Source organism: Phalacrocorax aristotelis, chromosome 4, assembly GCF_949628215.1.
Source record: "Phalacrocorax aristotelis chromosome 4, bGulAri2.1, whole genome shotgun sequence".
Classification (NCBI taxonomy): domain Eukaryota; kingdom Metazoa; phylum Chordata; class Aves; order Suliformes; family Phalacrocoracidae; genus Phalacrocorax; species Phalacrocorax aristotelis.
The window spans coordinates 41,626,807-41,653,273 of record NC_134279.1 but is presented as its reverse complement, the minus strand read 5'-3'; the positions used below and the strand labels follow the sequence as shown (position 1 = coordinate 41,653,273).

Below are 26,467 nucleotides of genomic sequence, written 5' to 3'. Positions count from 1 at the left end.
ATGATGTCAGGCAAAAACACTGGGAGGCCTGCATGGATGAACAAGGAACTCCTGGACAAACTTGAATGCAAATAGGAAGCATACAGAGGGTGGAAGCAAGGACGGGTAGCCTGGGAGGAATACAGAGAAATTGTCCGAGCAGCCAGGCATAAGGTTAGGAAAGCTAAAGCCCTGAAAGAATTAAATCTGGCCAGGGATGTCAAGGGCAACAAAAAAAGTTTCTGTAGATATGTCAATGATAAAAGGAAGACTAGGGAAAATGTGGGCCCTCTCTGGAAATGGGAGACCTCATTATCTGGGATATGGAGAAGGCCGAGGTACTCAACAACTTTTTTGCCTCAGTCTTCACCAGCAAGTGCTCTAGCCACACCGCCCAAGTCACAGAAGTCAAAGGCAGGGACTGGGAGAATGAAGAGCTGCCTTCTGTAGGAGAAGATCAGGTTCGAAACCATCGAAGGTACCTGAAGGTGCACAAGTCCGTGGGACCTGATGAGATGCATCCATGGGTCCCTGAGGGAACTGGTGGATGAAGTTTCTAAGCCACTGTTCATCATATTTGAGAAGTCATGGCAGTCCGATGAAGTTCCCACTGACTGGAAAAGGGGAAACATAACTTCCATTTTTAAAAAGGGAAAAAAGGAAGACCTGGGGAACTACCGGGTAGTCAGTTTCACCACTGTGCCTGGCAAGATCGTGGAGCAGATCATCCTGGAAACTATGCTAAGGCGTATGGAAAATAAGGAGGTTATTGGTGACAGCCAACATGGCTTCACTAAGGGCAAATCATGCCTGAGAAATTTGGTGGCCTTCTATGATGGGGTTACAGTATTGCTGGATAAGGGAAGAACAACTGACGTCATCTACCTGGACTTGTGCAAAGCATTTGACAGTGTCCCACACAACATCCTTGTCTCTAAATTGGAGAGCCGTAGATTTGACGGATGGACCACTCAGTGAATAATGTGTTGGCTGGATGGTCACACTCAAACAGTTGTGGTCAACAGCTCAATGTCCAAGCGGAGACCAGTGATGATTGGCGTTCCTCAGGGGTCAGTATTGGGACTGGGGCTGTTTCACATCTTTGTTGGCAACATGGACAGTGGGATTGAATGCACCCTCAACAAGTTTGCCAACTACGCCAAGCTGTGTGGTTCAGTTGACATGCTGGAGGGAAGGGATGCCATCCAGAGGGGCCCTGTGAGAACCTCATGAGCTTCAACAAGGCCAATTACAAGGGTCACATGGGTCAGAGCAATTTCAAGCACAAATACAGGCTGGGAAAAGAATGGATTGAAAGCAGCCCTGAGGAGAAGGACTTGGGTGTGTTGGTTGATGGGAAGCTCAACATGACCTGGCAATTTGTGTTTGCAGCCCAGAAAGCCAACCATATCCTGGGCTGCATCAAAAGAAGTGTGACCAGCAGGTCAAGGGAGGTGTTTCTACCCCTCCTCCACTCTGGTGAGACCCCACCTGCAGTACCGCACCTGACTCTGGGGCCCCCAAAATAAGAAGGGCATGGACCTCTTGGAGCAAGTCCAGAGGAGGGCCATGAAGATAATCAGAGGACTAGAGCACCTCTCCTATGAAGGCAGACCAAGAGAGATTGGATTGTTCAACCTGGAGAAGAGAAGGCTCTGGGGAGACCTTATAGCAGCCTTCCAGTACCTGAAGGGGGCCTACAAAAAAGCTGGAGAGGGACTTTTTACAAGGACATAGTGATAGGACAAGGGACAGTGGCTTTAAACTAACGGAGGGTAGATTTAGACTAGCTATAAGGAAGAAGTTTTTTACAATGAGGGTGGTGAGGCCCTGGAACAGGTTGCCCAGAGAAGCTGTGGATGCCCATCCCTGGAAGTGTTCAAGGCCAGGTTGGATGGAGCACTGAGCAACCTGGTCTAGTGGAAGGTGTCTCTGCCCATGGCAGGGCGGTTGGAACTGGATGATCTTTAAGGTCGCTTCCAACTCCAAACCATTCTATGATTCTGTGATAATTTAGCATTCACTTTTAAGTTTTCCTAAAATCTTTGAAGATCTTTAGCATACATTCCTTCTTTTTCATAGCTCTGGCTCAAGCTTGGCCCTTAGGCATTCCAGTTTGTTCTCTGAACTTGACTGCAGCTTCTTTCAGCTTTGAGTCTGAAACACGAACGCTATAGTGGATTTAGAATCCATACCATCTATGTCATAGAATTCTGTATTTCTGGCAGGTATAACTCTGTCTTTACCGTCTGGGGCAGGCCACATCATAGTCAAGCATGCCTTCTTGTTATTTAAACCCAGAACTAAAAACATTGATAGTGGTGTTTTCAAGAGTTTTTATTTACCATATCCATGCAGTCCTCTGTGAATTTGCCAGGCTAGGAAAATACCACACAACTGGAGCCTAATCTGTTCCAGTTGTTCCTAGGGCCTCAAAGTCAAACAAACAAAACAAAACCAAAAACCCCAAATCCCTATCAAACTATCCTAGTGATCTGTCTTTCAGCCTTGATTTCGGGTCCTAAGGTCTCTTGGTTGAGACAGTTGTGACTAAAGGGTTTTTTTAATCATGGGATTCTTATTGGCAGAGCAGAATAGAAAGCAAAAGGTGCAAATGGTATTATCTGTTATTCCCTCAAAGGATGATTGTTTCTTATGATCTCAAGATCCATGAATTAGCCCACCACCTCTTCAGAGTCATGCATCTCCCAAAACACCCTATGCATGTTCAGATGTCAGTACACAGTTTGCTTTTGGAGGTAGGATATGTATATATGTCTTTAGGTGTTTTATTTCCTTAATTGGCTGCATCTTCCTCCAATCTGATCTTAGGCTGAAACAGATGAGATAGTCCTCTGTAACAACCTTATTCTGTACCTTTAAATAAAAATAACCAGGTGCTCTTGGCAGCTGGTAACAGAAACTAAACAAAGCATCTGCACTTTCCTGCCTTTCAGGCATAGGAGGTTTCAACTCTGAATCCTCCTTTTGAGCTGCCTAGAAGCTTGCAGGTGACAGCACAAAGGAGAAACCTCCTGTGGGCTCCAGAGGCCTGTCTGTCCCTGCATCTCTGCACCGCTGTCAAGATCAATAAGCTCTTACAGTTCCATTCAGCTGGAAAACACGACAACATACTTCCCTCCAACTTTTCCGGTCCAAAATGAAAAAATCAAAGGGGCTGCACTCTCTTCACAGAGAACTTAACGTTTGATTACAGTGTAAAGGTGTACTGTTCAGTCACAAATCTGTGACAGATCTGTCACAAGGGACAGATCTGCCCCTTATAAGGGCCTGAGAACTGAAGCAATAATGGCTGCTTTATGTTCAAATGTTACAAAGAACTTTGTAGTCAGCGTCTGAAATGTGATCATCTGGAGCTTTCCCTAGCACCTTTGCTGAGTATTACTCTCTTGATGAGGCTTCGCAGATCAATGCTGCATTTTGCAGGGCTGTTCTTCAGTTTCAGTTTAGCTCAGGACTTCAAGGAGGCTTCTTCAAATGATCTTAGTGAGACATTGCTTGACATCACCCTCACTGAGGGGGTATGTGTTCTTTGATTGAAAGGAAGTGGGAAGAAAATGTATATTCTGCATATTTCATTAAAGGATGAACTGTATGAAAATAGGGTGACTTGAAGCATTTGTCCTGCGGATTCCATCAGGGATAAGCAAACAAAACCAGAAAGTTATTCAGTGCTTGTACTCCATTGATTGTGTGTAAGTATAGACGTATCTTGAAGATAGCGGTTACTTTTAAGAAAACGGACTTTATCTCACAAGAAAAAGGCAGTGTTAATAATAGGTTTTTTAGAAAAAGTCTTGCTGCACTCTCCTTATCTTCCTTTTTGAAATGTTTGTGGTGCTCAGAGTTAGGAAGGTCAGTAGAGGGGAAGAGGTTACATATAAAAAAATAGACATAGCATTTAGTAGTGCTTCCTTTTTAAGAAAGAATTTGTGTTTCTTATCTTAGAGATTGTAATTGGGTATAATACTGTAGGATTGTTATATCAAATTTGTGGTCTTTGAAAGTCTTCTCTAATATACTGTTGATGCAATCTAACCAAACTACCGGGGGAATTTGTAGGGAGCAGAATTTGCTATCTACAACGTAGAGAGAGAGGGGAAAGAGAGCAAGTGCTGGAGACTTGATTCTAGGATATCACTTACAACAAGCCCGAAACTCTAATTAGTATCTGAAAAATCAGAGTGAATTGATACGTTTAAGATGTACGTGCACCAAACTAGAGGGATGACCCCTCCTTAGATAGGAAGTTTCAGAGTATTTGAAGGAAGGAGGCTGTGCAGCACTGGGATGCTGCATTTTGCCTCATATTATTCAGGTAAGATGTCTGCAATTCATACCACCCAGTGATGCGGAGATATCCAAGCTGTTGAAATGACCCAAAAGCACATAGGGTTGACCATATAACTATAATAGCAATGTTGCTTCTTGGAGAGGATAAATTAGTTCATGCAGAGCTCTGTGCTTTGCAGCTAGGCTGCAGCTGAGGTTAGTATATTCAGCCCTGTGCTATTCTCCAACTTCCAGTGTAGATGTTCCTTTTATTTCACAGGGTTATGAGTAAATCCACTTCTATATTTAAACATCCCAAGAGACAATAGCTTACGTTTTCAGAGAAACCACTCATAGCAGTAATTGCCACTGTACGTATTGTTTGAAAGATCCACTAAATCTGTTGTGGATTTTGTGAATAGTTTAGGGAAAACAATCCAATTATATTTTTAGCAGCTTCTATAAGGAGTGTTTCTTCCTACTTTGTTTTATGTGCCCTGACAACTACACAGCATAATAAAAGGAACAAACGGGTTCCAGGCAGGATTTAGCTAGCTCTTATGAACTAAACTGTAATCTTCACTTTGCCTATCTGTCTATATGTGAAACATTTTACTTAGCAGCTTGGATTTCCCCCCAGTAGTTGCGGTGCTGTTATTCTTCTGGTGCATGCTGGTGCATGTGCTACTTCTTTATTCTGGTGAGATAAATTTGATGCTGCATAAGATGTCATTATAGTAATAAAAATGGAAGTTACAAAGGTAGGAAGGAAGCTTCATATGACTGATGAGCTGTAACAGAGCGACTGTACCTCACTTTGTGTGTCTTCTGAAAAGAAGAACTATCTCACATTTTATTCTTTTGTTCTAGTTGCCGCACACAGTCAAGAGAGACCTACGGCAGCAGTCACACCTATACAAGCACAGAGTCCAACATGCCTTATTCCTGCAGCTGTGATCATTCCCCACCACTCTGTTGCCTCCCAGCAGCTCCAGCCCCAGCTTCCAAATACTGCTGCTTATGTCACAGCTGTGAATGTGAATCGCTCAACTATCCCACTGGCATGTGCAGCAGCTTCTTTGAATTCTCCCAGCATTGCTGCTTCATCTCTGGAGGGTGATATTAGTGGGAGAACTGTAAACGCTCACCCTGGAGCTCCTGCATCTCCAGAGAGTGCTTTAGCAGCTGGTGGAAATGCTGCTGTCAGTAAAGCAGACAAGGATGGCAAGGTGGGTAGAGATTAAAATAATTCCCTTGAATTCTCCCATTTTCATCATGCAAACTTATGAGAGATCCATATTTTTTCTTACATTTGCTGAATAGCAGCATTGCAAGGTTTTTAAGACTGAGCCTGAAACTTGGGCAGCCATTTTGGGACTACAGCTATGGGCAAACTTATTCTTGGCCATACAAGAATAATTTAGGATGGATAAAAGCAGAGCAGTCCTTGGAAAGGGTTAAAATAGGGTAGCAGGTTCACACCTTAAGCAGGAAAAACAAAAGGTATATGTATAAAGTTCAAAAGAACTATAAGATTAACTCTTGGAATTTTAAGTTTTTTGTTTTTCTTTACCTCCGGTCAGTTTCCTGAATATTTTAGAAAGTTGTATGCATAGCAAATGTTGCCATTAAGTTCAGTAAGTATCAGTAAACTAATAAGCCTGTAATGCCAAAAAAAAACCAAAAAAACCCCAAACCAAAAACCAAACAACCTAAAAAAACCCAACCCACCAAAAACCAAACCCCCATGAACTTGTGGGAGCATAAAAAGTTCAGTCTAATAAAATAAACCTAATATTCAGTGAAAATCAGTATTCCTTTAGGTTGCCTTCCTTATTAAGCTGAGATATTATGAAAAATATTTTACCAGCAATGGTTATTGGGCAAAGAAAAAGAAGCACCCAACTCTGTCTTTTCTAAATGTAGGTCAGCAGAGTCTGTAGTGATTCTGCTTTCCTTCCTTCTAGTTGAAGTATTTTCATCTGTGTCTAAACTCATTTGCTCTGTCCAACAAGCCATGTGATTATGTTATATTGTAGGCAGAAACGTTTCTCCAATTTTCTAACTGGTTTTGTTCTATGATTGTGGTGTAGTTAGAATATTTTTTTCTCCTTTTGACAGCTTTGTTTACCTCTCAAATGTTTTAGGTGTTACCTTACTGCTATTCACCCATATGCACTCCTTAATGAAGTTTATGATGGTTTTAATCATAGGCTGTACACTAATCTCACCCACTTTTTAATTATTTTTGCTGATTATTGTTGAACAGAGGTACCTAGAACTTTGTTTTAAAATTACTTTAGCCATAGCCACTGAAATCAGACTGATGTGCCCTTAGGCAGGGCTTTTAGAAAACTTATTTATAGTTTAAGGTTAAAGACGCTAACATATTTGGACTATGTTAATTTCTTTGAGTTTCTCTTTTTCTTTCCTATTTGCTAGACAGCGGTTCTTCGCTGAAATAGCTTTAAATTATTGGAGACTTGGAAGAAGGACAGAGGATTTTTCATTCACAGTTCACCAATTCCACTGCATCCCAAGATATAATAAAAATCTCACATTGCTCATGCTTTTCTTTTTCTGTAGTTAAATAGCTTATTCTTGTCTCCAGGGCTTACAATCTGGCACCTCTCTTAAGCACTAAATTCACTCAGTCAAAGGGTTGGTAAGAAGATCACTGCCACACCCCTTTAAAAAAAGACAAGAAACACAAAAGCTACTTAAATAATTCTCTTCAGGGTAAGTAATAGTCTTCAGGGATTCCTGTCTGGACAAGCAGAAAGAATGTTTACAATTCTCCCCTCTAGCAGAGCAGCAAAACACAGTACATTCCCCTTGTGGCAAATTTCTGTTAAATCATGAAGGTCTTCCCTTACTGAGGGAGGATAAATAAAAGACACTTATCTAAACAGCAGCCTCCAGGGCAGACTTTTCTCCCTGCTTGGTTTGAAATGACTCTTCATGCCTTCCTAGAAACTTCCATGTTAATGAAATGTTTTACTTCTTAGATTCCCAGTGTGGGAATCTAACTCCTCGCTCCTTTTTCTAGACAACCTTTTGGGCCAGTGCCATTGGCTTTTAAGGTAAGCCTTAACTTAACTAACTAAGTGAAAGGACTTAGCTGGTTTATGGTTTAAATGACTTACTGTTTTTCTCTTTAGAATTTTAATAATTATCTTTATCTTCTGTAATTTTCGTAATTACCTTTTGTAATTTATACAATATCTCCTCATAATTTACCGAGTCCCCTCTGATCACGATGGCATCTATCAGAAGGAAGTGTTCAGCTCTTCACGGGAGGCTTGTTCTAAAATGAGGCACTGCTTTTGGTTTACAGAAAGAAAAAAAGGGTTTGCTGAAACTGCTTTCTGGAGCATCCACGAAACGCAAGCCCCGATTGTCACCTCCAGCATCACCAACGCTGGAGGCTGAGCAAGCAGCCGCAGAGTTAGCCCTGCAAGGTGCAGTCGGGCCAGAGCTTCCATCAGCAGGTGGTCACAGCAAAGCTGGATCCTGTCCCACTGACAGCGAGGTCTCTGCGCTGGCACAGGAGACACTGCATCGGAAAACAAGTTCCCTGGATTCCTCTATTCCAGTAGCGCCGCCACCTCGGCAGCCTTGCTCATCCCTGGGTCCAGTCTTGAATGAATCCAGGCCTCTTGTCTGTGAAAGGTAAATTATCCTATGCAGCTAGACTCAGGCAAACCACGAAAAAAATCCACTCTGACACTTGCAGTGTATATTAGAACTGCTTCAAAATGCTCATATTTTACAGCAAAATGAAACTTACTTTTTTAACGATGCTTTATATGCTTAGCAACCAACAGTCATGTTTATGTTTGTTTATTTTTTGTGTTACTTTGAGGTTTTGGAACAAATAGACACTAAAATAGGGTGATCACAGGTCTGGTATGAGAAGAGGTAGATAAAATATGCCTCCTATTTTACAAAACATGAACACATTGTAGTAATGCATTTATGAATATCAGGTTAGTCCTTTGAGATTATTAGCAGTGCATAACTGCCAACCTAAATATATGGTGAATTAGATCCTTATCTACGAGTAGACTTAATACGTGATTTCTTGAGCTGTTGCAAAGATACTTTTACTACCTGAGTGTCCCATTACTGTGCATTCCGCACAGCATGCTCTAGGGCAGCCTGTGTGTCCTGGCAAGTGAGCCTGAAAAACACATAGTTGTCTAGACTCTGAAACTGCCAGGCAGCTGCTTTAAAGTTCTGTCACTTTTCTTCTGTGCCCACCTATTATTTTTCAAATTCCAAGTCCTCAGTAGATTGCACAGACTGTGAAGGAAGTGGCAGTTTTCTAACTACAGTCTCTTCTTATTATTCCTGGTAGTAGACAAGCAATATGGAGAGTGTCACAGGATTTCTTGTGCAGTAGCTTTAGGATTATGTGGCGTACAGAAAAAAAATAGTGGAGTTGCAATGTTAACAGCTCTAGGACTGAACTGATTCATGCTGACTATTGTAGACTTTGTTCTGATACTGTTAACTCATGGTGTGTGGGCATACTGTTGTATTTCCAGAGGCCCATTCCTTAAGACTCAGTCTTAATCTCCATCTATGTATTAAGAGCCAGACAGTGTATAAGTTTCTACTTTGTCTTTTATTTGACTTCTGTAATACCTTTAATATTTTTTTAAAGGTTATTATTGTTTCTATGCAATTTCCTTGCAGGAAATTTTATTTCATACTGAATTTCTGAAGTAGATTTACACGCCAGAAAATAAAAACTGAAAGACTTTTCCTTAAGAATAACATAATGTATTTTCACATTATCATAAGTCTGTTTGGCACAGTAATATGTTTTTATGCTTTGAATGTGAAAATAATATCAAATTCATTCTGACACAACCAGTGGATATTTGTAAAAAGCTATTTGTGTCTTCAGAAAAAGTAATTTTTTCACTTCTGTGATGGAGATTTTTTTTTTCTCAAAACAACTTACGGAATAATGCTGTGTCTTTTTATTGATCTAGTAATAACACACACTCAAACATTCTTTTTAATGTATATCTGTATTCTTACTGTTATTTAAGTAATTGATACCAGGGAAGTGCTATCACAAGATCATCCTCCATGGTATTCATGCAGAATTGTTATATTTTGGTCAGCGTATTTAAATAAAATTTCATCTGGGTTCCTTTGTCCTTTTCAGGGCAGGGTTAATGCTTTTCCTGCTGATGTGCTCATCTCATGTTTCCATTTCTTTAGGCTGAATTGCTTTAAAATATATTGTTTAGTAAGTACACTTACATTGTACTCAGTATCTTCAAAGTAGTTTATAAGCATCAATTAATCTTCATTAGTCTGTAAGAAGGGGTGGGTAAGAAACATACCGATGATGCAATAGTATCTTCAGTGAAAATTTGGGGTCGAGGAGGAAAATATTCATGAGGATAAGCTCAACAAAAAGCTGAAAAACAGAGAAATCTCCTGCTAAGATTATTCTGCTCTTAGGTATCACATTTCCAATCACAGGCTACAGTCTTTTTGGAAAAAGAAAGTGTTCTTTCTGTTCTGACTCTGGCTTTGCCGTATAATTATTAGTGTTCAAGTTTTATTTTCAAAGGTGACTAAAGGATTTAGGAGTCAGGTTCTGCTGATTATTCTGCGTGAATTAAGAGCAAAAGTAGCCGGCTCAATTCTGGAAAGCACTTGAAAATGTTCCTGTTTGGATACAGAGTTTTCCCCAAAGCCCTTGCTTCCTTTAAGATCCAGTAGCAAATTCTTATTCTCATCACACTGTTTCTTCATTCACTGGAATTGCAAGTTATCTTAGAGTACCTCTTTCCTGTATGTTCTGCAGAAAATTGGAAGTAAAAATTATGAACTTGTTTCCAATCATACAGATCAAATGGATGGGCATTTGATTTGTTTGATAGCAAACAAGCTCTTTATGGCATGGATTTGCAGATGTATACTTAATACCAGTGGCCATTTCCCCGGAGGAAGGGAAGACGATGACATTCCTTTCCATCTTACTATTGCAGGTCTTCTCTGTAGCAAACCAGTAATTTAGTTCCATTCCTATAGTAACTCTTCTCCTGTGAATTAGGCTGGTTGCTCACTGTGGTCCATGCTCCTTCATACATTCCTTGTACCAAAGGGACAGAGAAGTTAAAAAGACATTTCAGCCAAGTGTTGCTTCCAGTTTTGAGAATTCCTGTCACCCGAGACTTTGGAATGGAGTTTGGTCATGCCTTCTGATTCACCAGCCCGAGACACAAGTTCTCTTGGGGTGTTGTGATTTCTTGTATTGATGCAGTGCTGGCAGGGCCAAGGATCACTGTCTTTTCACTAGAAAGATAGACCCAACTCCCTGCAATTCCTAGAGGGAGCCATGTTATGCTATGAAAACAGAGGGATTTAGTTTTTATCATGCCAAGGGGTAAAAGAATATTTCAAGCTTTTTTTCATGAGCTTTCTCTTTTAGAGGGAAACATTGATTAAATAGCCTTAAGTTTTACAGTAAATATGCAGCACTGTAATAATAAACTTCCCAGCACCCGACAATGGTGTTAAAGACCTGAAGTTGGACCTAAATACACATCACTGCACATCCTAAACTATAAGGTGAAACCTTCATCCAGTTACAGTGAAGGACAGCCAGTAGTTTTGTTCTGTGAATAAAGTGACCCTAAGACGTGTTCTCCACCACAACATGACTAGTATAACATCTCCTTCCAGTGAGCAGGCCAGTGACTTTAGAGGGAAGCAGGTTTTATTGCAACTGGTAATGTTTAATGCTGTTAATTCAATGCTGAGAATCAGTCTGCCCTAGAGGGGCGTTGATTATCTGTAGGAGTCAGGGCACCCACTCAGCCCACAGGAGAACTACAAAGCAGCAGGGCATAGGTGAGCTCAAAAGTAAAAATTCCATATGTAAGAAAAAGAAACTAATGCAAGAAGTTGAATAATAAGTATGAATTTAGCCTGTGTAATAATAGTAATTCCAACATTCTGCATTTTCCTTGGTTAAAATTCTTTGCATATGAGAAAATATTTTTATCCACTTGGTGATCAGGAAGACCAAAGATAATTGTCTGAAAATCAACTATAAATAGCTGGGAAGTATTCTGTGTCTAGTGAAACAGAAGCAATGAAGAAAGGGAGAAACACATGAAAGATATAATCTTTTCCATTTTACTGAAGAGTGTGAGAAATGCCCATGATAAAATGAAAAGTGGAATGGAGAAATGTGAAGACAGACCACTGCTGCCACCACCGCCCTCCTCAGAAAAAAAAACAAAAACCACAAAGTGCAAGAGCACTGTGGGATACAGCCAGATGCATTAGTAATATCAGGAAACAACTCATGGTAAATACAGTAGCTGCTTCTGGGAAGCTAAAGTACTTCTATTTTTATAATATTAATATTTTATCACTAGCTGTTTAAAAAGAATTAGGATAATATTTTGAAAATTACCGAAAAATACCGTAAGACAGTCAAAGAAAATAGAAAGGAGAAAACACATACTGTGCAGCTTAGGTGCATGTAAAATATTATAAATTAGGTGACCATAAGAGATCTGCCAATTTGACCTTCAGACATTGAAAACATTTGCAAATACTGAACAGGGGATAAACAAGGAAGTGTTCTGGAAGATTCAAACATGTGGGAATGAACATGTTTTTCCAAAACATCGGTCACGCTTAATAAACATGGTTATTTTTCTCCAGGGACTTGGCAATGGACTTTCAAGCTGAAGCATAAGCTTTTTACTGTGCCTGAAATTGGTAGTTTTGGCTGTATGTTGTACATGATGAAATAGGTAATGGAAAATCAGTTTTTGTTCCATAGCTGATCGAAGGGGGTCTGAATAGACAGCTGTGTGAATGTGTGATGAGCCTGAATCTGATCACCTCTATGTGGGCAAGTAGAATTTGTAAAATACGGCATAAAATTTGATGGCTTGTTGAGGAGACGTGATTTAAAGGTGCAAAGCCTGATGGGCGGCTTCTCATTAAACATCAGAAAATATAGGAAAATATGCATCTTGCACAAGAAGGTAAAATGCTATCAAAGTCACCAGGAAACTGAAAGTTAATGATAAGTACCAAGTTACTGCAGGGTTGACGAAGTTCAAAACTGTATGGAAAGCTCAGGAGAATAGTATTTCTGTGCAAGCTGGTGATCCTCTAAGGAGGGCAAAGAAAAGATGGGTTTTTGCAAAGCCATTAGTTTTAACACTCAGGAGGCAGCAGCAGAAGCTAGGGAAAGAACAGACTAGTCTATCAGGAGAGTGCAGAGGTTACTGACAGCATTAGAAACTGAAACCAAGTGTATTTCAAGTCTAGTGTTTACACGGCAGCGTTTGACAGAGTACAAGGTAAGGCAGGCAGGTGTTCTTTCCTGAAACTCATTTCTAATGGGCTTTCTTTTGGATAAAACTAGTGCTATGTATGTGTTACATAGTGTGCTGGTTAATTTTCAGCCTGAAAGCAACCTGTTTATTTCAATAGAAGAATTTCTTCATAGTTTATTTCAATAGAAGAATTTCTTCATAGCTTTGTTGCAGTTCTTTATCCTTTACTCTGTTGTCCTGCCTGAGTAGAGGCTGTTGTTTAATCTCAAATAGTGTACAGTCTTAATTAAACTTAGCATCTGTGAAAAATGTTTGCTTCTTATGTCCTAAGTCAGCGTTAAAATCCAAGTTGTCCAAGTAAAAGTTAGTGCAGGCATCTGCCATGCTGCAACAAAGTCATAGTTTACAAGTCACTACTAAAAAACATAAAGGTTTATATGTTCTTAAGCAAAATGTACTACTATAATATAGTCTCTTTCTCCATTTCAGTATTACAGAATTAACTTGTATTATTATGTTTGTAGCGAGCTATAGTTGGTATTACATCTTTTACTGTAAGTATCCTGTTATTTTGTGTTCTCAGCAGATTGTTAATTTATTGCCTTAATCTATTAATAAATTATTTTAAGATTATTAAGATAATAATTTTCTTTATTAAGTAATACGTAATCTTCATGAGTGCAAAGTGTTCTGCTCAACTGGAAATTAGATTTTTTCCAGCAGATCTCCTCGCACTGCATTTAAGGCTCTTAAGCTTAGAAGCTTTTGAATTCTAGAGTCAGCCATGGATTCTGTTTGTTTTCAACAGGCAGACATTATTGGTTGTGTAACTAGAAACCGAGTTACAATATCTATCAGAAAACTTGATCAAGAAGTTGACACAATTGTCTACAGAGCTGCAACACTTAAATTTTGGTTGATATGAACTCAAACCGTGATATAAAAGATTGAGTGGTGTAATGCATGTTTAAAAATAGAGATAGAAGAGTATAGCCTCTTTTTAATATGCTCATATTTGAAAAGTGATTTTACTGTGAAAAACTGAAAAAAAAAATTTTATCAGGTGCTTAAGGATATTGTTGAGTTGAACACTGTTAAAAATGTTTATTTTTAATACAGTAGTACACCAATTGTGCAACTGTGGCCAAATAAGATGGTATGTTTTCTATGCTGAAAAGCTTCTAAGATAAACAAAAATAATTTAAAACAACAGTGCAAATTAATAGGTTTTGTTAGTTGCTTCTTTTCATTCTGTGCCTTTCCTTAAGAGCCTTCTCTGGGATAACTTCATATTAAACATAGTCATAAAATTATGCCCAGTTACTGCTGTGAATGCTTTGATTATTTTTGAGTCACGCTGGCTGGAAAAGTCTGCAAATTTATATCCAAAAACATGTTTACAATTTTATCCTGTTATTTAACCATTTTATGTATTTTTACAGGGATCTTGGTGAAAAAAACTTGATAGGAGATGCATACATTTGCCTTAAATTAATTTCTGTTCCAGATGCACTTACTTTTAAGCTGTTACGTACTCAGCAAACAGTTCTAGGCAGTTTCCTATTTTGATAAGTTTTACCATGCACAGGAATATTTTTTAAAGCATTGGTTTAAAAAAAAACCAACAAAACAAAACCTAAACTAAGGGGTTTTTTTTCTAATTACACAGGTACAGGGTTGTGGTATCCTATCCTCCACAGAGTGAAGCAGAACTTGAACTTAAGGAAGGTGACATTGTTTTTGTACACAAAAAACGTGAGGATGGCTGGTTCAAAGGCACTCTGCAACGAAATGGAAAAACTGGCCTTTTCCCCGGCAGCTTTGTAGAGAACATTTGAGAAGATTCATTCCAAGAGCTTCAAATGATACTGTACTGTAAAATAGCACAAATATTTTACCAGAAAAAGCACAGTCATGAAATATTTTCAAATGACTGTAATGTAAACAAAAATCTACATATTTTTACAGTGTCTATAGCACAATTACACCAGCGAACAAAGAAGATGAAGGCATCTGCTGGTTTTATCACTTTGAATTCTTAAGTGTGATGTGTGCCTTGTACTGTCTGATTCATTATATAGAGGAACTTTTTTTCCCCCAAGTGTGTTACATAAATGAGCAATTGTTTACAAGGCTGTAACTAATTTATTCTTGTTTTTTTAAACTTGAATTTTGTGTAATAGCTAAAATTCTTGTGACTATGATTTTAACAAATTATTAATTTATGAAAAAATAACTAAGGGGAAGCTGGATTCTCTCCTTATGAGCAAGCAATTATATCTGATAAAGAGCCTCCCATTTATCCTCTGGACATTTTTCCCCTGCTGTGTCTGACAGTGGAGTAAGTCTCTGTTTTACGAGTTAATGTTGAGTGGTGGTGATGTGGTGTCAAATAGAATTTACCAAGTGGGGAAAAAAATGTATATTTTGTTCTTTGGACAGAGAAAAAAAAAAAGTCAGTGGTGTTCTTGAGTCTTGTTCTACTTCTTCATAAATCACCCAAGCAGAGTAATGTTTCCAGGAGGCAAAGATGTATGTGAACAACCGAATAAAAATTCAACCATCTCAAGGTTAGTATCATCTCAAGGTTAGGAAAGAAGAAATTTAGGAGTGCCAATAAGAAGTTCCCTATACCTTCTCTTTATGTAGTAACTTGGCTATTTGAACAAAGCATAGCTTTGTATATTTGGCCAGTTCTTTGGGCATTTAGCGCTCAGGATCCAGCAAAATTGGAAGAAATGTTAAAGCCCAACACTTAGAATGATTATATCTTGAAAACATCTGTTTGATAAGACTGAACATAAAAATAAAATTATAAGTTGTACTTACTGTCTAAAAATGCCGAAGAAGTGTAATTTGCTATGTTTTCTTCTCAAACTGATCTGCATGGCCAAGAGATGTTTTAAAATGTCTGAGCAGTAGTGGTGGTAAGTGATGCACTTGTGTTAAAGGCTGTATGAAACACTGTGAAAACTTTACTAACTTCTTAACCATTGCTACTTTGATATGTTCTGACCTTTTCTTTGTCTTGCATGTGTTACTCAATTCTTGCAGTAATATAACTGTGCATGGTTGGCATTTTCCATTCCAATTTCCTGATGCTGGGTTAGTTTGCTCTGAAAGTTTCCCAAAAGCCACTTGACCAAAACTAGTGAGCACTCACCTTCAACCAGAGAAGGTGTCCAGTGTTTGAGTCATTAATAAAATATTTTAGTGTCCTTGCAGCTGATGGATATAAAGAATGCAGCCTGCAAGAAAAGCGTTGTTAGTCCTTCAGGGTTTTGTTAAAGATTTGACACTGGTGAACACACACGCTACTCAGCTGAACTTTTTCTTTTTTTAAGTGTTTGATTATAGCAGTGAAATGGTGGTTTTTTGCAGGACACTGAGCACCATCACCTCCAGTTAAATCTGATGTAATTTGGCTGTTACTCAGCACTTTACAAAGGGAAGCCAGTAGTGTGATTCAGTGTCGCACAGCACACAGAAACGGTTATGAAAAAGTACACAGTAATGTGTTAAATCCTTATAATTTTTTTAAGTTATACATTGAAAAATATCAGATGTTAATGACAAGAATTTCTTGCAATATCAGGTAGTATCATGATGGTCTTAAAAATAAGAAAAATATATCTATAAATATATATAGTAGGACGTGACAGCATTCCCAAATTAACCATTTCTCTGAAACACTGTATAATTCAGTTTTTGTGTTTTTAAATATTTTTAAATAGTTTACTTGAATATTCATGTAATATATAAAGGTTTTCTGAAATGAATTTTAGTTAGAAAGAAGCTGGTATCAGCTTTTGTCAGCATAAATTGGCACTAGTGTGTCATAATATTCTTATTTTGGAAAATTTAGTGCATTTTATATTAAAGACTACTAAAGGTTAATTTTTTTCTATCTCTACTCCATATTTTAAACTAAGTGACTAAGGTACCTCTATTAATAGAATTTCATGGTGTAAAGTCAGTTAAAAATCAGCTGTTAATCCAATAGTTCTGTTAGTTGGAATACATTTTTAATTGATTTTTTTTATAACATTAAGTAAATGTTTGTAAAAAGGGCTTATTACATAGCAGTGCAACAATGACAAAAAATGCAGTTTATCATGCCTTTTTTGTGATCTTTTGGGGGTTATTTTTTGGTTTTGGCTTGGGATTAATTCAGTGTAGAAACAGACAAACCCTGTGCATTTGCTTTGTGTAATTCCATAAAAAATTTTGTAAGGTATTTTATATCTATGTTTGAAGTCCAGTGAATGTTAAGTGTTTGATTTACTATGTTAAACTTCCAATCCTAATAAATATTTTCATAGCAAACAGCTAAATCAAAATGTGTATGCAAACATTAAATATAAATTACATGTAAAGGATTTGACAATAAACTTACCAGAACTTAATTTCAGAATTCATAGGAGGATATTTCTGCTCGTAGAGAAAAAGTCTTCAGATTCCATAATGTTAGAAGTTTGGAATGATTAATATAATGCAAATATTGTAGAGAGAACTGAGGATCTGGCTGATCTTTTCCATCTCCTTATTTCTGCAAGTGACTTCAGAAGAGGTAGGTAACTTCCATCTCAATCTGATCATGACTGACTAGTTTGGTCTTGTCAACAGCACTTCAGGTGCATAATAAAGTGCTTTCCCTAGAGAAAGAAGTGTCTAGTGTAATGGATCTGCTGTGTGTATACTGAGAGAGAGTCCAAAGCCCTGAGGGTGAAGCATCTAGCTGAACTTTCACTGAGGGCAAAAGTGCTTGGTGGAGAGAGACTCGTTTGCCCTGAAGAAGTTTGCTGTGCACAGCAGTCAGACAGTAGCTGCCTAACTAGGAGATCTTGATTTGAATGCAGTTACATGTCTACAATATACACGTAGCTGCTGGGGAAATGGTAGAAAGTTAATCCTAAAAGTTTTTGCAAAAATGTTTAGACTCTGTAAATGTTTCAGCTATTGTAATAGGCTCCGTGTTAGTTAAGACAGACCAGGATGCAGATTCTGTTAGCAGTGAGTACCACAGCATTAAGTCTTCTCTGTAACCAAGCATCTAGACTAACTTTCCTTAATTAAGGGCAGGGAGGCAACATGATTTGTAGGAATGCAGAATAGAGAAAACCAGCTTTATTTGTTTTTCAGAACTGTGATCTGACATCAGTCTGCCCATAGGAGAAAAGTACATACAAACATCATGGCTGTACAGTAGAAGTAAGACTATTTCTTTGGGTTGGGTTTTTTTTAAAATATTGTAGTTATTGAGTAATTCTAATATGTGTTTAACATTTGGCTTGCCAAAAGTGCCTGAAATCCTGTTCACCCTCACTTAGTTACCTCTGCCTTATAGCAGTAATGACAATTCTGATAGTTTTGCATAAGCTTGAAAACATGGCTGCTGAGCATTCTGGCTTCTTTCACAGGGCTGGCAAAATGTTCTAAATGGCTTGTTCTTTCCAGTAGCTTTAAGCAAATGTATTTAAAGGCGTATATTGACTTTAATGAAACACAAGAAAGCACTTGTCTAGTTAAAAAGACTTGTGCCTGGCATTACTAAAACTCCTACGTTATAGTCTTTCATATATTTGCACAATAAATAATGATGCCACTGGTTTCTGTAGGATGTGCCAATGCATCCATCATCTTTGGATTCTTATCACGAATCTGCAATATGTACACTTCTCAAATCACTCTCTGGTGCTCTTTCCTACACTTTGGTAAATGGTAAATCTTAGTGCAGATCTGAGGTTTGACTTGAGCAAAACCAGTGTCATAATTCTTTTGAATGACAATCATTTACAAGCTGGCATACTTGAAATATTTTTTATAGAAACAAAAGAGCTGAGAATGTTGATGGTGGATGGTGAGGATATGGACATTAAATGTGGGGAAAGGATGGGACGGAGAAAAGGATTTGGAAGGCCTGTATATGGGACCTGAATATTACTTGACTTATTTGTGATCTTACCTCAGTTGCCAGAGTCCAGCTCTGTGAAAGGTCCTAAGAGGAACTTGAATGTCTAGGGCTGAAAATTAAGCCCTCAGTCTTTATCTAGTCTCTTAAGCTGTTTGTTTGCTGATTGTGTCTAGAGCAACTGGTAGGCCCAAGCTGCATTGTTGGTCTCACATCAGAACACATCTGAAATTCAAAACTAAGCATCTGTATTCCTCAGTTACCTGAAAGGCTTCATATTATGGGTGTGCTTTGAGAACATATATATCTCACACTGAGTACTGAGTTAAATAAAAAAACAATGGGAGTTGCAGGTTTGCATTAATAAACAGGGGTAGTGTCCACTTGCTACGTAGTCTATACGGCAACACTAATATTAGAGGGCTGTCTTGGGAAGTGGTATGGAAGCAATGCATTCTCCTTCCACAGTGTTATCCAAATTGCTTTTACTTTCTAGGAGACAAACTTGTTGAGAGCTGCTCTTGAAAACCTGAGGTCTCGCCTTTTTGAGCCTCAGTTTCCTCATTTGCCAAACTGATGACGCCTGTTCTTGTGAGGTATGTGATGTAAAACTTGTTTGGAAAGTAAAGGCTGACTTGTTTTCATGAATTTGCAAATAGATTCTGATGGATTAGACCTGCCTTCAAATACAATCAACATCTAAACTTTCCCCTAGAGAAGTCTCTAGGAGACGGATTTCTGTGGATGAGGGACTTAGCTGGCCCATTTTAACAGCTGAAGAGCACTTTGATCAGAACCAGCCTGATAAAGGGAACAAAATTAAAATGCATTTTCTATATTCAATCTGCAATGTACAAAAGCCATTCAAAATGTACCGTAATGAACATTTCATGCATGTCTATCAAATCATAGCAGTTACACTGAATATAATGTTAGTAGATGTCAGAAATCACTATTTATCCATTCTTCCACTGTACTCTTTCCTGTCAGCTGTATTATTTTGCTGAAATGAGAAATGGCAAACTCAGTTCTTTTCTGCCATTCCTACTCAGTGGAGTAAAAAAAATTTAAACATTAGCCCAGATTTCAATTATTCACAGTTGTAACTAGCTTGTAAAAATTCCTCTTAGCACATGTAAATGAATAGCACTCAGCTGCACTCCACAGCCAACTGTAGTGCCTATATTATGGTTCTGTTTATGTGGCATGCAGAACCCAAAGACCGTCCGATGTTTGCATCTAGTAGTCATTTAGATCAAAACCAGTTCACAAGATGTGTCCAAACACTGGCTACATTCTAATTTTGGAGTGGTGGGAACAGCTTGTACAGGGGCATAGAGAGTGGAAAATTGGCTAGCACAGCAATAAAAAATACACTTTAATTACAAAGGCAGAAAGAAAAATGTCAGGATTTTTAAGTATCTGTACAGGTGTTTTCTTGTCCCTGCTATCTTAGACGGAACCCCATTCCACAAAGCAAATGGACTTTGATTTCCCCACACACACCTCCCTTCCTAGAAAGGAAGGCAGTATAAGCCTTTAAAATATCCAGATTCTTTGGCATTAGAACACATGGTTGGACTCTCAATTACTGCAAATCAGTGCTACTTCATTGATTTCATTAAACTTTGCTGGCATACACTGAATATGCCCCCTGCTGTTAAATAGTGAAAGAAAATATCTCATCTGCCCTAGAGGAATTAATATGTCTGAAAGAAACTGAGCTGGATGATTTTCATACTTGGAAAATACAGAGCTATTTGGGCTGTGTTATCCTTTTCTCAAAAAATGTTTGTCCCACTGGTACGGCCGAGGCACTAGATCAAAGATGATGCCATTTAGCAGCACCATAAAGCATGGGAGACTTGTTCATTTTTCAATCAAACCTATAAATTTTCAGATCCACAATTGGAGAGTAGGGTTTGGTTTGCTAACAGCTGCTAGCCCCAGAATCTTCTGTGGTTAGTTGCTGCTGTATTTTCTCATGGTATATCTGTGGATGCTTGGGAGAGAAGATGAGTCAGCTGCAGAATGACTTTAAAGTGGTCATTGACTTTGTTCTCCACAAAAAAGGGATGTGCCCTGGGTCAAATTTCTTATTTCAGCTGGTTGAACTTTTCAATAAGCTGAAGAATGCTAGCTCTAAAAAGTTTACAGTTCAAAGAATTTTTCTCCACTCCTCTTTGGTAGGCAATCTCAGTGTGTATTTGGAATACACACAGATCGGGAAAATCTCTTATTTTTTTGCTCCTTTTCAAAGGTTTACTCTCTGCCTGTGTCCAACTTCGAAGTTTATAATGCACAAGTAATGATTTTCCTCTGCATATCACTGAAATTCTTTGTATTCAATAATTTAAGATCTCTGGTACACAATATAGCTTTTTTTGCAAGGACAAAATTGAATAACTTTTTAAAACAAAATAATACTGGGCTTTGTAAAGATTGACCTTTTAATGGAGGACAAGGACACATGCAAAGAGATGTATGTTTTAAAACTCTAACAAAATGGTTACTCATCCTGCCTAGGCATTCAGTATTCTTGACTACTTGCACCTAATTCATATTCCTTAATTCAGAATTGGTGATTTCTGCCACAGACTGCGAGACGCAATTCTCAGAAAGCTGGAGTGTTTCTGTTGAGAATGTCTCCAGTTAAATAGGAGAAAGAGGAGGAATGAGATCACCTTTGAATTCTGTCTGAAGAACAGAGGCTGGTTCAGGACCAACTTTTAGTGGTCCAGTTGTGCATGCCACAACCCTATTGCTATTTGGAGGTCTGCTACAGCTGCGCTCAAGAAAATGGCAGACAATATTTCTCATTTGTTCTTTTTTCTTACCTAGAATACTCCCTGGTAAGGAAATCCATGTTAACTTGGTGTCAAATGCAGATAAAATTTGGCCATATCAGCAAAACACAACAGTGCTCTTGTAATTTGGTTTCTCTGATTTGGCAGTGTTAGTGAATATTTAGAAGATCCAAGAAAAACTAAATACTAAAATATAAAATTCTGTGGGTAACATTTCTGAACTGTTTTCTGCAGCACAGCATCAGCCAGGCTTGAACACCAGTTTCTGAGTCTGGGAAAGTTGCTGCAGTTCTTTTAGTAAAGATTGACACGTCAGCAGTGAATGTGCCAGTGGGGAACGGGTGGGAGGAGAAACAGCCCTGTAATTAAAGAGCTCAGTGAAACATTCTCTGATCCAACCACAGCTATTTCTTTTTTTGACACTAAGCTATCCCTTAGAAAACGATGCTAATGCTCCTCTCCCACAGTAGGTCTGTTACTGGATGTTAACAACTGTGTGGATGTATGGGAGATGAGGACCACAACAGAACTTAGCTAGTTACATGTCTGTGGGGCCTCTGCAGTGATAGCTATGTTTCCAGTGCCCCCAAGTGCAGACACAGTCTAGGCTGCTGGCAGGAATGGCTGTTGGGGCTGCACAACAGCCTCAGACAGCAAAACTGAGCTGTGAAAGCTGTCTGCTCCCAGAGTAGCTGCATCTCTTCAGAGGTCATGCTGGTGGAAAAAGATCAATCAGTAGGATGTGTCTGTCTTTGCACTGTAATATATTTATGTTGGCAAACCTTTGTTGTGTGGACTCTGTGTAAGCCTGTTACTGATGAACGAGATGACGTGGGAATTTTTCCATCTGCTCTCTTAGTACTTTTGCCGATCTGCGTAACAGGTTTGTTTTTGACTGCGAAGTATCACACACTTGTAGCTGACAGTAATAGAGCATCTCGCGCAGCTGTGATTTAATTAGCCTCCAGCCCTGTTTTTAGTGAGTAATGGCTAAATCCACCAGCACAAGAAGTATGTTCTGTCAAGTACAAGAGCTAGTTTGGAGAAAAATTAGTAAACCTGTACTTCTGAGCTTTTTGGACTTCATCATCAGATAATGCTAGCAGAGGCTGGAACTCTCTAGTTTTTTGTGTGTGTCTGAGGATCTGTCTGCATGATTTCTCTCTTAAAGTCCTGTCAAAAGCAACATTTTTTAATGAAATAGTATTTTTTTCAAGGGCAAATACTAGATTCTGGTCAACTTCTCGTTGATGTTTTTTCGTAAAGCTGCCAGTGTGTCTGGCATTGAAAAAAACATAAATAGAAAGCCGATGTTCTTATAACTAAAAGCACTCTTGACAAATCTACAGTGGCTTCTTAGCTGGCTTATGTTATCTTCCTGCTATATTTAGTAACACAGTAGAATGCTTTTGGAAGAGATATTAGATGCTGAAATAGTGATTCCAAATATAAAAGAGGTCCCTAAGGCATGAATGTAATGTCTTGCTTATAACTTTAAATTACTTTTTTATAGCTGGAACTAGCATGTCTAGTGGCTAATTATAATGTAGCCTGATGTTATGCCCAACCACCTTCTTCCCTGTCTTTCTCACATGCACCACTTAACCTCCTAGGCCTTCATTTCATAAAGGATTAAGTGTATTGGACTCTTACTAAACAAAAAAGCAAACAAAAAGAAATGTTGGTAAGCACTTTACAGAACAGGAATGGATTTAACCACGATTTATTCATGTTTACAACAAGCAACGTGATTTAAGTTAAATGTGTGATAAGGTGTTTTGCCAAATCATAGGGTTCCTTCCCTCTGACCATCCTGGAAATAAAGTGCCGTGGTTCTAGGAAAAAAGGAAGCAATGTTACTTACAAATAGAAGTTATTTGTACTTTCCTAATCCAGCAAAAATAAATTAAATTGACATTTCAAACCTGAACTTGATTTCTTGGGTGCAGTAACATTTAGATATGAGGCGAAAGTACAGCACTTCGGAGAGCTCGGGTAATGTTTTCTTCTTTCTAGTTTAAGATTGAATGGTCACAGTTCACTGAATCAGCCTAGAATACTCTCCCTTCCTCCCACATTGTGCATTAGTCGCCATGGCTGTGATTTGGTGTAGCCCTTTGGTGTGTGTGCTACAGCTGTACTGACCTCAGTGGGAGTTTCAGGTGCTTGGGAGTTTTGCTGAATCAGGGACTTAAATTATGCCTTGGACCATGCTTAAGCAAATAATCCCAGAGGCCTCACCAACTGGGTATTTTAAACAAGTCTGCTGACACAGACACCAAGAGCAGCGCATGTCTCCACTGAAAGCAAGTACAGCGCGAAGGCCTTCAGTTGCTGGAGTTGGGCAGCTCGGAACACGGATCAAGTCTTGTTCCAAGAAATCCTGGCAATGCTGACAAAAAATTTGATCTGCTTATGCATGTCCTACGTTAGTCATGTGGCGTCTCCTGTCACTACTGCTTGAAAACTGCTGAAGTCTAGGATGAGAAATTTATAGATGCAGAGTTAGAAATTAAGAGAGCAAATGCTTTCTCTTTGAGGAAAGGAAATAAAGTGCTAGGTGTCAGCTAGGCATCTGAGCAGGCATCTGTAGTATAGGTGCATAGCTTTGTTTTTGGCAGGAAGGCAACATCTGGGAGAACTACTTACCCAAGCTGTAAAGGAAAAGCAAGTTGAATGTTGTCTGTGCTGACAGTTTGAACAATGAAAGTGGAAGGTGGGAGAGGGACGTTATTTTCTAAAACGGATGGGGGGAAACTCTTTACTTCAGGGTAATATGTTCAAAGGGTTGGAGGGTGTAACACTAGTGCATATGCTTTTCTTTCGTCCTTTCTTTGCTCTTTTTGAAAAGCAAAGCATTTGCTTTGGGGAAAGAGTGAGATAACTGATTCCTCACCTTACAGGCAAACTAGAACTAGACGTGTATCGGTGAGGGGGAGCGTTAATTCTGGGATGGGTACTGGTTCCAATGCTAGGTATCAGCTGCAGGAAGGACTGCAATAATTTGACAAAATTACTGTGTGTAGAAATTGAATGGCTGCACACAATTTAAAGTTTTATGGTGACAGGATGTGGTATGAAAATTAAGGCAAACGTGTAACCTGTGCTTATAATGTCTGCAAAAAAGATGTGCCTTTCAAATGATGCTGTAAAAAGAAATTAGGACCTGTAGCATTACAATGCCTTGTCCTCCAAAGGAAGGTACATGGATGAATACTCTGCCATTAGTATTTGTATGGCTGTAGTTGCCATTTATGTGTAAATGTGAGTGTTGTGAAAGAATTGAAACATGCTGTAGCAGAATAAATGGATTTTATTATAGAAAACAGAGCTGATTTTATTATAGAAAACAGCTATAGATGGAGCTGTGATTCCGGCTGATGATATCTTTCTTCTACTGAAAAATTATTCTATCAACTTGAGTGTGCTTTGCATGATGCATATATACATTACAAATAAACCCAGAAAATTCTTACTTATGAAACAATTATATTTAGAGGCACAAGAGATGCAAATGGTAACGTTACTGTGAGAGGGCTTTAGTCAGATGGTAGAACTGGGCTTTGTTTTGCATTTCTCATTTACACGAGTGTAATTCTCCCAAGCTTGGAAATACTTGGAATGCTGATACCATTAGGTAGGATACTGTCCTGTATGGTTTTTACTTTTGAAAGAAGAAATGAACTGCTAATTTATGTGCTAGGCTGATAAAATACACAGGAATAGTTAGTATTGGACACCTGTGATTTCTCAGCTGGTATAAAGATCTTCAAATGTGTGCTGCTTCTCAAGCTATTATGGGTGGAATACCTACTGCATCCTGCTCTTTATAGCATATCCATTTTATCATCAAACAAATCTCTGCATGGCTGCACTGCACACGCCAAGGGAGGCTCATTAGGAACTGCTACCCAGCAATGGCTTGTCTCGCATTCATGTAAATTTGCCAGCACAGACAGTGTACGCTAATTCCACATACATGGGTTTTCTCATCCTTCAGGGAGCAGTCTGTCTTATCAAAAACAGAATGACCCTCTTGTCAGCATAGCAGATTTATTAACTTACAAGAATCTTGTTTTGAAACCTCCTGCTGTGTTGTAAAGTTCCAGATGGCAAAACACAAGAGGGTGGCAGCAAGTGTATTTGTTTACAGCCTCCACCCTTCACTGAGGGAATTGGCCTTGCCATCATAATTTCTGAGTGTGGCAGGTACAGAAGTCTTAGAGCAAAAGGCTTCCTTTTACAGCCAAATAAGTGCCTTATTCTTTTTTCCAATGTATCCTTTTTCCTCAACTGCTTAACAAAATAGCAAGCCTAGATTACTTTAAAGCTATGAAGGATGTTGCAACTGGATGCAGCGTTACAGCCAAAGTGGTTTATAAAACATTTTGCAGAGTTCTGCTGCTAAAAATAGCTATGTGTTGAGTTGAGAAAATGCAGAGAGGCTGGATAAGGTCAGTCGGCACAACATTACCAGGTTCTTACAATGGAGAAAATACACCCACCGTTAGTCCATGTGTTGTTCAGGAGATGGTGTCCTGCTGTCCACTGGATGAGGCCTTACTGTTTTTTTTTAACTTTACCCATTTGTTTGTCTGTTATTCTCCTTCGCTTTATTCCCCTGGACTATTTTCTGCAGGACTGCAGCTTGTTCTTTTCTGTTGCATCACTGTCATCAGGCAGTGGACCAATGTGTCATAAGTAGAATTGCTTAACCTGTATTTATCAGATTGTTTATTTGCATATATTTGCATATATTTAACAGCTTTTGAATCTAAATGCACATTACCACAAAAAACCTTTTCATTTGCTTATTCCAGCAAATGAAAGTCTAACAGTCCTTAGTAAATAGGATAAATCTTATTTGAAAAATTACAGGAAATACAGAGTTAATGTTAAACCTGTTTTTTCTAAATTAAACACTTAGATTTTTGTTTTTGGAAACTCCACCAAGCCTTCCTAATCTATTTATTTTTTAAGTTTCCCATGAAAAATGAATTGAGCAACTCCCCTAATAAAAGATGATACCTTCCCAAAAGGGGTTTAAGGCCTGTATCTGGGAATTAATTTTTTTTCAGGTGCAGCCCTCTTTCTACATTAAGGCCTAAAACGGCTTCCACAGAAAAAGACAGTAACTGTAGAGT

General features: G+C 38.6%; 1 protein-coding gene and 1 long non-coding RNA gene across 3 annotated transcripts in view; one reads left to right on the top strand and one right to left on the bottom strand.

The window, feature by feature from the left end:
* SH3RF1 (SH3 domain containing ring finger 1) overlaps nucleotides 1-16,933 on the top strand; it is a 95,684-nt gene extending 78,751 nt beyond the window's left edge. Inside the window, exons 10-12 of one of the 2 annotated variants that reach the window (XM_075091132.1) lie at nucleotides 5,143-5,501; nucleotides 7,610-7,944; nucleotides 14,275-16,933. In XM_075091132.1, coding sequence (XP_074947233.1) covers nucleotides 5,143-5,501; nucleotides 7,610-7,944; nucleotides 14,275-14,443 — 863 coding nt within the window. In that variant the 3' untranslated portion in view covers nucleotides 14,444-16,933. Of the gene's footprint in view, nucleotides 1-5,142; nucleotides 5,502-7,321; nucleotides 7,356-7,609; nucleotides 7,945-14,274 lie in introns of those variants that run through there. The other variant, XM_075091133.1, reaches the window with a different exon arrangement.
* Nucleotides 8,097-17,354, bottom strand: LOC142056406 (uncharacterized). The gene is made up of 3 exons (XR_012660320.1): nucleotides 17,002-17,354; nucleotides 15,769-15,853; nucleotides 8,097-10,393 (listed from the first exon to the last, which is right to left on the bottom strand). It is a non-coding gene; the product is annotated as an uncharacterized LOC142056406 (long non-coding RNA).
* Nucleotides 17,355-26,467: the final 9,113 nt, after the last annotated feature.